This window comes from Pinus tabuliformis, chromosome 7 (genome assembly GCF_031772625.1).
Source record: "Pinus tabuliformis cultivar Carrire ecotype Pingquan chromosome 7, CPIR1, whole genome shotgun sequence".
Classification (NCBI taxonomy): domain Eukaryota; kingdom Viridiplantae; phylum Streptophyta; class Pinopsida; order Pinales; family Pinaceae; genus Pinus; species Pinus tabuliformis.
In genome coordinates, this window is record NC_142293.1 from 1087257120 (window position 1) to 1087269396 (window position 12277).

Consider the following 12277-nt stretch of genomic DNA (forward strand, 5'->3'; position numbering starts at 1 on the left):
AAGGTGTTCAAAAATCCACTACTTCATTTGTCATAGTTATCAACATCAGCCTTATGTGAACTCAGTACATAAATAACCACTCTCTTTTACTTGCGTTGTGCCTGATAACAAAAGTGAAGTGCTGCAAATGATTTAGCCATTTGAGATGATTAACATTTGACCTGTCTGGATTTACCAGATACTTCAAAGCTTGATGATCTATATACTGTTTTCAAATTGCATATGGTTCCTGATTGTAAGTGCAATATTTCTTCTTTGGTTCGTTAAACTTTTCAATATGGTATTCCATAGGATGACCTTCTGAAGTATTGCTCCAAGAACTAGCCTGATGCATCATGCAAATCCAAAAACTTTATTGAAATCTGGAAGGGCTAAAACTAGAGCTTATGCAACATATCTTTTGAGAGTTTGAAAGATTTGTTTTGCCACACCTGTCCACAAAAAAGTTCTTATTGCAATCTTACTAAAATTTTGGATGAGTTTTTGATAAAAACTTGCCAGTCCATAAAAAAGATTGGGCCTTAGTTGCACTGTTTGGAGTTGGCCACTCTGTGGATGCCTTTCACTTTGCTTGGGTCCATTTTCAGTCATTTTACAATATCATATTTGCAGGATATACTTGTTTGCATTGGGAAAACACACTCCTTTTTAAATTCACCTATAATTGTTGTTCTTGGATGTTGTCAAACAAGGCTCATAAGTGGATCAAATATTCCTCGAGTTTTCCTAGAAACTAGAATATTATTTAAATAAACTTGACAATAAATGGTTGCAATACAGCATTCATAAATTGCATGTAGGGACTCATATAAGTTGTTCATAGTACAAAAGCTTGTCTTCCATTCGCCTGCTTCCTTGATTTGAATTTGTTGGTAGCCACATCTTAAATCAATTTTGGAGAATTTGATCCTGGAAGTACATCCATGATATCATCCACGTGAGGTTTAGGGAAATGAATCTTCACAGTTATTTTATCAAGTGCTCCTGAATTATAATATGGTTCATGCCTCATTTTTATCAGGAACCATGAGCATACTATTGAATTAGAAGAGGATGGTTCATGCCTCATTTTTCTCAGGAGCCAAAAGCACTGTTTGGCAAAGGAGTAACACTCTCTCTAATGCGTCTTTGTTCAAATGTTTCTTCCACTTCTTATTTCATCAGTACAGTAGTATGTTAGGAAACCTTGTTTGTTAGTGAGGAGACTGGAATTAAGTTGATTTTATGAGATACCTTTTTCAAGGGAGTTCAAACAACTAGAAATTATTTTAGCCAATGATCTTGTACTCTCCCGACAGATCTTGAAATGACCAAATGATTAGGCATCACCTATTTTGTCATTCACAATACTTGGATAATATTGTTAGAAATTAATGCCCATTTTGTATAATAGATGCCATATTAGGATTGCCACATCAACATCTGAAGATATCTTTATTTTGAAGATAAAGTGTAGGAACTTATTTGACTAGATACACAATTTTGTGAAATTAGAAACACACAAATATTGCATGAATTTTAATTAGGCAGTATAAGTTTCTATAAATGATGAGCATCAAATATACGTTTTGCTTATTTTTAGTATTTTTTTTTTAGCTCTAAATTACTTTTAGTGGTCCTCACGTGAGAAAATTTGTTCTTGTTTATTTAATTTATTTTAGTTTGGATGCAAGGTCTATTCTTATCTTCAGTCTCTTCATATGAGAAAATAAATTTCGATCAGTTAGTTTCTTTTAGGTTAGATTCGTGAAAAGTTCAAGGTCTAATATTATGCTTAGGCTCCAATTTTGACATAACTTTGTACTATTAATATATTTGATATTGTAATGGAAGGAGAGAATTCAGTTTGGAAAACCTCTGTGGTGGTGCTATTTATCCAAACTATCCTTGCTGTGTAATTTTGAGTATTAGACTAATTATCAGCCTGTGAGGTAATTGTAATGTTGTTTAAGGGACTAAAGTAGTCCCCCTTGAGGATTACACTGAGATGGAGAAACACTGCAAGTTAGGTTGAGAGGAGAGCTGGACCATAAAGTTGGAGGAACACTTGAAAGTGATTTACATTCAAACCTTTTGCTTACTAGTCGGAAAACAGAATCAATGGCCAAAGAATAGTCATGTCTTACATTGAAGCTTATTGCTATAAATTTAATCTCATCTATAAAGTGTGAGAAGATAAGAAACGTGGACGAGATGCTAGGAATTATTCAAGGTGCTACATTACTAGATCCACACAAACTTGGTCATAAGAACTATTTTGTTTGTAAATTCGAATTTAAAATGCTCACGTGGCAGGAAGTTTTTGAACATTCTAGATGGAAAGGAGCTAAAGTTAAATAATGTGAATAAACGAGAAGCTTATACTAATAGAGAGAAGAAATCTCTTTCAATCATTGCTATGGTAGTCTTAGATGATATCATATTATGAGTGTGAGATGTAGAGAGTGAAAACATTCAAAATAGCTTAAGGTGCGTTCAATGTATGTGACAACTATTCAAACTAGAGTTCTAAAGTTGAGAAGCCGGTTATATAGTTTTGAGATTGAAGAAGGTGATTGTCACACATCATCTCACTAGACTCAAATAGATAAGAAAGTAATCTAGTTTTGTATGTGAAAAGATAGAAAAATTTGGTTCTTATTTACATAACAAATAATACTACCTTGTTCTTTTCATGTGTATGTAATGAGTCTTTGCTTGTCAGTGAGAGCTATACCATTGCACTTCATCTTTCGTTGTCCCATTTATTATGATATCTATGGGAGATTTCATTGCTTGTATAGGGGTACCCAAGCCCTTTCTAATGTGTCACAGTACTTAGACAAGAGATGTCTAGCCTTTTACATGTAGGAGGCCCTAAGACTTTGTAACCACACTCTTCAGCCTCCTCCTCCTCCTAGGCCAGATACTATTTAATGGATTATGTCCTTTATGGTGCTCCCATTAGCTAGGGGCACTAAGAGACAGGCTGATGATAACATTGCTTGTATCTCCAGATTAGTGTGTTGATATTATTAGCTTGGACAGGTGCATACGCTAGGTGTCAAGCATGCAAAAGATGTCAAATTGCCTCTTTAGGTGCTTATTCATGAGGAGTAAGTGATTATTATGATTTATTTCCTAAGTTTGAATTAAGAAAAGTACATTAATTAATTAATTATTTAATGTTGACTATTGATCCAAGTTTCCAAGGACAAATAATTTAATTATTCAAGTGAGATCTAATCTCTACTGTTGATCTCAAGTGAGACCTACGATCCAATCCTTAGACATTTATCACTTAAGAGATTAGGGTTAGGGATTTGGCTTATTGAAATTATAAAATAAGCCTAAGGGAGAGGTGAGAGACACATTGAGTTCTCAAGAGAGTGAGAGACTCAAGACTAAATACAGCATAAAGGAGTGTAGCTAGAGGTTTGAGTGAGCAAGAGTTTTGCAGGTTGAGTGCACAAGTGAAGGGGCTAAGTTTGCTTGGGGTCAAGGCTGAGAGTCTGTTGTGCACAGGAGGAGGCCAGGAGTGTTGAAGCCAAATTCCAACAGGTAGACAGTGAATGTGAGAAGGTCGAGAAGGTTGAGGTTGCATTTGTGGAGGGGCCGAACAGCTTCAGGTGTGGCAAACTTGTGGAGACAACAAACATAATTGTAGATCGAATTTCTAGGGGCCAAGTTGCCAGGTTCCATTGCTGTAATTTCTGTGTATTCTTTGTGGGTTGAGTTCCTTGTTAAAGGAGGCCCTAATTTTCCAAAGTAATAGAAAGTGAAGAAAATTTTGTTGGGCATATTTTTCTGCTATGTTATGTGACTGGTTTTCTATTTATTTTCTATTGAAAGTTTATTTAAAAGTTAAAATCGAAATGTATTTATTTCTAGCAGTTTAAAAAAAATACAAACTTACTAGGTGAAATATTTTTCTGGGTATAAAGTAAACAACCAAGAAAATCGAATCAGATTTAGTATTAAAATTTAACAGAGTGAAAATCAGAGGGACCATTCCCCATCCCTGGAAACCATATAGACATCACTAGACCAAATCCCTTACCAGCAGGGTGATCATATCACTTAGATATCAACAATGAGTTATAGGGGCTAGGCAACAACATAATAGAGGGTCCAAATCTTGCCCTAGCTCTTCTTCGGGGCATCATTGTATATTTGTGTTTTCTTCATTTGACCTTGGATGTTAAGAGAGTTGATCTAGTGGACTGTGATTTAGTCCCTAGATCCTTGCCCTCTACACATCTCCCTCCCATTGTGCTGCTGATTTAAGGGTTTTACCATGTTTTTGCATATAGACTTCATGTTTCTACTTTACTTCTTGTTCTTTATATAGGAGACTTTTAGTATTTTTGTTCTGCACTGACATCATTGTAATCAATAGCCCATTGACCTACTTTTGTGGTCATTTGTTGGACATTAATATAATTATCTTATCTTATACCCATGAGCTAAGAGGGCTACTCTTGTAGGAGAAGTAAAAGAATTAGCCATGTGATGAATGCCTTTGCAACAAAGCATATGGGTAAAAGAAGGCAACACTTTGGTCAACAAAGAGACAATTGAAGAAGCTATGGATAAAGAAACTTCAAGTGTGTGAAGATTGAAAGAAGTGTAAGCTTAGTCCAAGTAATGAAGGCGAGTGCTATTTTGGGGAACATGGTCATTCTAAGAAAGATCATAGGAAAAAGAAGTATGCTTTTTCTCATTTAATGCTTAAAACGCATTTAAGCAATTATACTAAAAAGGAGCGTGATATCAATAACGATAGTAAAGAAACAAAGAGAAATCATAAACTCTTTCCTATTTCATTAGTGGCCAAAAATACATCTAAAGAAGCATAGTAGATAGAGATCGGGTGCCACAAGGCACATGGCACACAAAAAGAAGGGGTTTTCATGTTAAATAATAATGAAAGTCAAGTAGAGATGGTTGCTTTAGGAGATAACAAGGTACACAATGCACATGGTCAAAGGACAATAAATAATCCTACTGAAGATATGTATTGTGTTGAAGTCATAATATTCAAATAAGCAAAATATTGATAATAAATAATGCATTGCATGTCCGTGACCTAATATTAGACAAACATATAATGTTAGAAGTTAGTTAGTTACTGGAGTCCATTTCTATCTAACTATATGCATGAATAAAAGTGTACAAAACACATTTTATATGTGGATTCATTTCAATGAAGTCATTTATTGCTTGCCCCCTTCTCTCTCGTTTATTTGTGTGTGCATCTTCTCCAAAAACTAACAATGGTATCAAAGTCATAACTTCTCAATAGTGGGTATAGTCTCAAGAATTCCATATGGAGGAGAGAGATTATAAAAGAGGAGGCAAAGTAGTTTTTAATATTTATTGTGGTGAATTATTTAAAACCTTTTAAGGTTGGAACTCAAGGAAATTTAAGAGAATACAAAAATGTGGCTTGAGGCCCTCGAAGATGACATCAACTTCACATGGAGCTTATTATTTATTTCATCTTTTAAAAAAAAAGATCTTATATGTAATTTTGAAGGGGAAGTGTCATTGTTAAACATATGAAGACTTGTTGCATATGCATTTGAAGGGGGTTATGTTTTAGTTTTAAACTTTTACATGTGAAAGGAAGCCTTTTTGCTTATATTACAAAGGGACTTTAATTAATGGCATATGAGGGGCCCTTGTTAACATGACAAAGTGTGGTATATCTTTTATTGTTATATTGCAAGGTGAGTACCCTTTTGTGTGAAATAATATTTTTTTGATCTCTAAGTGTAACAATAGGAGCCTCTATCTATCTCACTTTTGGAAGATTTGACATTTCGAAAACAATAAGATTTGTGAGAAATCTTCTTTTCATGATGACTATTTTTTTTTTGCTAAAGCAAGAGTCGTACCTTCTATTCATTATAAACAAAGAAACAAATTACATATAATACAACTACCCAAAGAGACCTGAGGGACATAGAATCCACTATCCACTCAGGGCTTGGGTACTAAGCCAAAAGCTTGACAAACAGACCATGGGCCCACAAACTTAACTGCGAGACCTTCAAAAAACAAACCAAATCCTAAACCACCCGATTGTTTGAAGAGATCTGTCAGATGAGCCGCATATCGGAACCAAAAAAGGTATATTCTTTGATTCCAAAAACGGACCCGATGAAAATATAGAAACCATACTAAACAGATTTTGGGTCCGAATGGTGGAATAAACATCGCGCATGTGATCCTGCCCGAAATCCACCGATTCTGACCTCAAGGCTCAACATGCACGGAAGATAACAGTGGATTCTGACCCGAAATCCAGATAACCCAAAATTCCAACCCGCCCCCAGAAGCCCGCGAGATCTTCCGCTAATCAGACTCCGGAAGAGTACTTTTGATCTGAGTCGTCCATTCCGGCTCCTAAACCAACGACCAAGGATGATATCGCACAGCAAAGACGACCGAAGATTAACGGGCCACTCCTCCAAGTTGCACGAACAATCGTGACCATTGTTCCATACAGAGAGTTCCAATGGTGGAGAATCATATTGCACCGAACAAGTTAACCATACATTAGTGTGCGATGGATGGCAATTTTCCAAATGTTGAATGGGATCGCTGCAAAATCACTAAAACTGTTTCCCACTTTAGAATGGTGCGATCATCCAAATACTGCCAAGGAAGCGGTGTTCCTCTCCGAGGCTCGAAAATGTGAAGATTTCGGTTGCTGGTAAAACAAGGATTCCTTCCACCCTTGCTCGACTTTCTTGCCTGAACCTGGATCCCAGAAAAGAAGAGAGGCTCTCCATTAATTAAGGAACTATGGTATCCACTGCGCTTCCCCCGAAGAATAGTGATGACCATCTCGCTGACTCCAGGGAGATTAGTGTCCATCTGTGATCGTCCCCCCACCAAAGACCAGTTTGCTAAAAACTGATGCCACATACGAAGGCCAAAAGGTTAGGAGCTTGCCTCCATGGCCTTGTGTCTGAACACTCTCCTATCCTCTTCCTCTTGCTCACAGCACAGAGTTCTCAGTCTGCTTTGTCGCAACTCCTGCCACTCCATCGAAACCTTGACCTCTGTACTGCTGACCCCCTGATTGGCAAGAAGATCTGCCAACTTGTTGGCCTTTCTTCGAACATGATGGAAATTGACAGTGCGCAGGTTTTGTAGGTGATCCTGAATTCTCTAGAAAACCCTGATTAATTTCCAGTGTTTGGAGACTTTCTCCGGCGTTGATCCACTATTTATTCTTTTCACCGAGGCAATTATTAGTTCAGAGTCCGCTTCTACTATCACATTGCAACAATTATCGTGACTTAGAAAATCTAGGCATTGCTCTAAAGTCATTAGTTCAACCATGTTATTGGTAGCTGTACCTAGGTGACAATGAAAGATGAAGATGATACTTCCCTTGGCGTCCCTAAGGACTCCTCCATACCTAGCAGTTCCTGGGTTTCCTTTTGACGCTCCATCAATGTTGTATTTTAGATATCCTTCTGGGGGAGGATGCCAGAAATCCTTCTCCGTGTCCCTTGCTGTAACCTTCCTATTAAGACCTTGAGGAGTGAGTCCCTACAGCCCCAGTTGCCAGAGAATTTTCCCATCCATATCAAGGGAGGCTTTTTAGGGTGGTTGCGAACAATGGTACCCATTGTCTCCTTAAGTTGTTTCAGGATTGTCTCAAACAAGCGATATGGGGGATTTTTTTCCTCCTTGAATATTCTTTTTTTCCTCTCCTTCCAAACATTCCATATAATGAAGCTTGGCGTAAGGGCCCAGGCAGAGTTGAGAATTTCATAGTTTGAAAAATTTCCTCTCCAACTATTGAGTGTATTAATGATGCTCCATCTGTCCCTGTTGGATTGTTGAAAGATTTTGGCAAATATGTCCCATAGCCAGGAGGTGAAAATGCAGTTGTTGAGTAGATGCTCCATTGTTTCTTCTTGCTCCCCACAGAGTAGGCATCTAGAAGGCCCCAGAACACCCCTCTTCCTGATGTTGTCCCAAGTCAAGATTTTCCTATGGTAAACCAACCACATGAAGAGTTTGATTTTCATCCACCCTTGGTGCCTCCAAAGTTTCTGCCAGATTTTGTTCGGAACCTGGGGATCCAGCTCAAGGAGAATGCCTTTTGCTTCTTTAAGATTAAAGGTGCCCTCTTTATTATTGCCCCATCTTAGTTGGTCTTGCCCCCTTGAAACTAAGATCATCCTTTGTTCCACCATTTTCATTAGCTCCTCTGCTTTTGTTTTCAAGGGGTTGTTATTTCTGCAATCAATGTTTCTCCAGATTCTCCATTTCTCCATCTGCTGAGTGTTATCCCAGAAGTCCTTTACTTTAATTAATCCTTGGGAATCTATCTCATGTTTAAGGTCGAGGAAGTCTTCTTTTAACAGTATTGGTTCTTGTTGCCACTTATCTTCCCAAAAAAGAGCAAGATCCCCTTCTCTGATTTCCTAGAAACTATTTTCTTGAACTAATCTTCTGTTTTCCCAGGCTTTGTTCCAGATGTATGAGCCCTTAATATTACCTGACATTCTTATGAGATCACTAGTTTGCCAGGATCTTGCATATTTTTCTTTCCAGATATTTGCCCATTGAGTCTCTGGATTCTGAACCTAGCACCACCATAGTTTGGCCCCTAAAACTTTGCTGAGTATTTCCTGATCATCCAAGCCTAGTCCTCCATGGTTTTTGGGTCTGCAAATTTTTTCCCAAGACACTAAGGCCCATTTCTTCCTCATCTCCTCCTTACCCCAAAGGAAGTTTCTTTGTATATTTCTGAATTGCTGAAGGACTCCTTTTGGAGTTGGGAGGGTAGATAACATAAAAATAGGGATGGCTTGCAGAACAACTTTTGTAAGAACCAACTTGCTTGCAAGATTTAAAGATCTGAAGGTCCATTTACTAACTTTATCCTGCAACTTATTGATCAAGGGTTCCCAAATGCTTTTGAGCATTGGTTTAGTAGTTAGAGGAACTCCCAAATATTTTGAGGGTAGGGAATCCCTTTGAAAGCCAAGAATTCTGGAAATATTTCTTTGAATCGCAATATTGGTATTGAAGAAAAAGATTTTTGATTTGGAGAGATTAACTTCCATACCTGTGGCCATGGCAAAGACGTTCAGGATTTGTTTATATGCTGTAGCTTCTTTGACTGTGGGGACTCCCTGTAGCATTGTGTCATCTACAAATTGTTGATGTGTTAGAGCCTGACCATTCTCAGTTAGTTGAAGTCCATTAATCTTACCTGTTACTTTAGCATGCTTGATGGACCTACCAAGTCCTTCCATCATGAGAATGAAAAGAAATGGAGAGAGTGGGTCTCCCTGTCTGAGGCCTCTGGAAGGACTAAAAATCTCAGAGGGAGAGCCATTCACCAAAATAGAGAAGCTGGAGGAACTAAGGCCATCACCCACTTGACCCAATTATGATCAAAACCAAAAGCAATAAGTACCCTCTTCATATAGGTCCAATTTACCTTATCATAAGCTTTGGCTATATCTAATTGCATGATCATTCCAACCTACCTTTTGCTACTTAACGAGTGAACCACCTCTTGGGCTTGAATGATGTTGTCTAAAATTTGTCTGCCTTCCACATAACTGGATTGTTCCCCTGAAACTAGGGTAGGAAGCAGAGGTTTAAGTCTATTAGCCACTACTTTGGATATTATCTTGTAAACCACATTACATAGAGCTATGGGTCTAAACTTATCCGGTGTTTGAGCAATGTCCTGCTTAGGGATAAGGGAGATAAAGGAGGTATTGAGCACTTTCAAAATGGTTCTGTTCAACCTGGAATCCTCCACTACATTCAAAATATCCTGTTTAACAATATTCCAACATGCTTTAAAAAAATCCACATTAAAACCATCCGGGCTTGGTGCTTTTCCATTTTGCATTTCTTTGAGGACATCATCTACCTCCTTTTCAGAAACTGGCCTATTTAGATTGAAATTGTCCTCTCTGGATACCAGCTTTGGTATGTTTCTAGTAACATCACTGATGGACTGTTCTCTATCTGAATTATTTTCCTGAGTAATTCTTCGGAAGTGCTGAACTAACACAGCTTCAATATTCTCATGGGAGGTGAGAAGATTCCCGTCTTTGTTCTTAATTGAAGATATTCTGTTGTGCGTTCTATTCGCCATGGTGGACCTGTGAAATTTTTTTGTGTTACGCTCCCCTTCTTTTAGCCATTGCACCCTAGACTTTTGTCTCCAAAAAATTTCCTCTTATTTACACAGATTATCCCATTCTTGATGATATTTGTCCACTTGGTTACTTTTGACTCTATCAAATCCATCCTTGATCAGAGCTTGGTTGAGAACCTTCATTTTGTTTTCAAAAGATTTTTTTTCCACAAAAATGTTGCCAAAATCATTTCTGTTCTAGTCCTTTAGTCTGAGTTTGATATGCTTTAATCTTTTGTGTAGGAGAAACATTCTTGTTCCTTGAATCTGTAAATCTTCTGACCACCATTTTTTAATATTGTTGAAGAAATCTGGGTGGGAGAGCCAGATATTTTCAAATCTGAAAGGTCTGTTTTTGAGAGTACCCATACCTTTGATCTCCAGTTGAACCGGCCAGTGATCTGAGCCTCCAAAGGGGAGCACTTCCGCTATTACTTCCTTATTTGTTAGCATCAGATCCTCTGAGATAATGAATCTGTCTAACTTTGAGGCTACCTGAGACTCTCCTCCTCTTTTATTGTTCCAAGTAAAGAGGCCAGTATTCGTTTCAGTATCAACAAGGTTCATATTGTCTATAAAGGTTTGAAACTCTAAAGAGTCTTTACTTAGAGTTCTAATTCCTCCTTTTTTCTCCGAAAGAGATTTGATCATGTTGAAATCCCCTCCCATGATCCAAGGTATTCCTGCATGTCTGTCCCTGAGATCCACCAGTGAGTCTAGAAACCTGAGTTTGTCGTCTATTCTTTGAGGGCCATATACATTTGTGACCAGATAGGTGTACCTGTCTCCTACAGGTTGAATAACGACTGATAGATAGTTCCTGGTTGCCTCAACATCTATTATGCTAATTTTTTTAGGGTTCCAAAGAGTTAGAATTCCCCCTGCTATATCCTCTGCTTTAATTTCTAGAAACTCAAATCTATTGAGCCATTTGCTATGGATTTGTCTTAATTTTTGAATGGAACATTTCGTTTCTTGGATAAAGATTATGTTCAACATTTCTTGTTTCATCTTATTACTAAGCAATCTCTGCTTTCTCTTACTCCCTAAACCTCTGATGTTCCAAGATGTAAAATTCATAATTAAAGATTTGTAAAGGAGTAGCTGGCTAGATCTTTCATTTTACCTGAACCTATCATTAGCTTGCCGCACTCCATCAAGAGTTCATTCTGCTTTTTCCTGCCTCTTTTCTTACTTGGGTTTCTTGTTGCTAGTCCCAGAGTTGTTTTCATTGTCTTCACCCCTCTGTTATCCTGCTTATCTATATTTTTTCCTTTCTCCAATGCATTAGCCTGCGTTTTCCATAAAAACAACTGCTTTATTCTATTGAGCTCTTCTTAAGGTACCGAATCCACTCCTCCCATAGTTCCCTAAATCAAGAACCCTTCCAGATCTAGGTTTTCTTTTTCAAGAATCTTCTGTAGCTCATGGTCCTCCAGGTCCATTTCACTCTGGGTCATTTCCTGACCCATATCAAGTTCTGTTTCACTCATCATGGTTTCTTTATGATAATTAGTTTCTTGAGTTTGTTCACGTTGTTCTTCTTTCTTCTTTCCCCACGATTTCCTTCCATTGCTTGATCTTCCTTTGTGATCTCTTCATCTTCCTCAAGAACTTGGAACTTATTTTGACTGACCTTTAGCCCTTCATCTTGTTGTTGCTTTGGTCCTTTTTTGCTGCCTTTTCCTCGATTCACCACTTTTTGGAAGCTATCCGTTTCCTTCGCTGTGTTAGCCTTGCTGTTATTTACCACTTTACCGAGTGGACAGTCTCTAAATAGATGCCCATGTTCATGACATCTACGACATCTGAATGGAATATGCTCATAGTCTACTATTTGCACCCATTCTTCATCAAAAACTTCCAAGATCACTTCATCTGGTAGAGCTCTTGATAGATCCATTTCCACACATATCCTAGCAAAGGAAGTGTATTTCCCTCTTCTTGTGGCTTCAAAAGCTTTGACAAAACGACCTAATTTATTGCCTATGGTTGTTAATGATTCATTTTGCCAGTAATCAAGAGGTAAAGAATAGAGTCTTACCCAGACCGGTACCGAAGTAAAAGTCTCACGTTCCGGTACAAAATTCATCATCCATGGCCTCA

At 37.8% G+C, this 12277-nt stretch overlaps 1 protein-coding gene across 2 annotated transcripts in view; it reads left to right on the forward strand.

The window, feature by feature from the left end:
* Nucleotides 1–12277, forward strand: part of LOC149251345 (uncharacterized) — a 100307-nt gene that overhangs the window by 2568 nt on the left and 85462 nt on the right. The window contains exon 2 of one of the 2 annotated variants that reach the window (XM_089459359.1): nucleotides 1022–1105. The exons of the other annotated variant lie outside the window; for it this stretch is intronic. Within the exon in view, the coding sequence (XP_089315485.1) occupies nucleotides 1054–1105 (52 nt within the window). The 5' untranslated portion in view covers nucleotides 1022–1053. The remainder of the gene's footprint in view (nucleotides 1–1021; nucleotides 1106–12277) is intronic. 2 annotated transcript variants of the gene reach the window in all.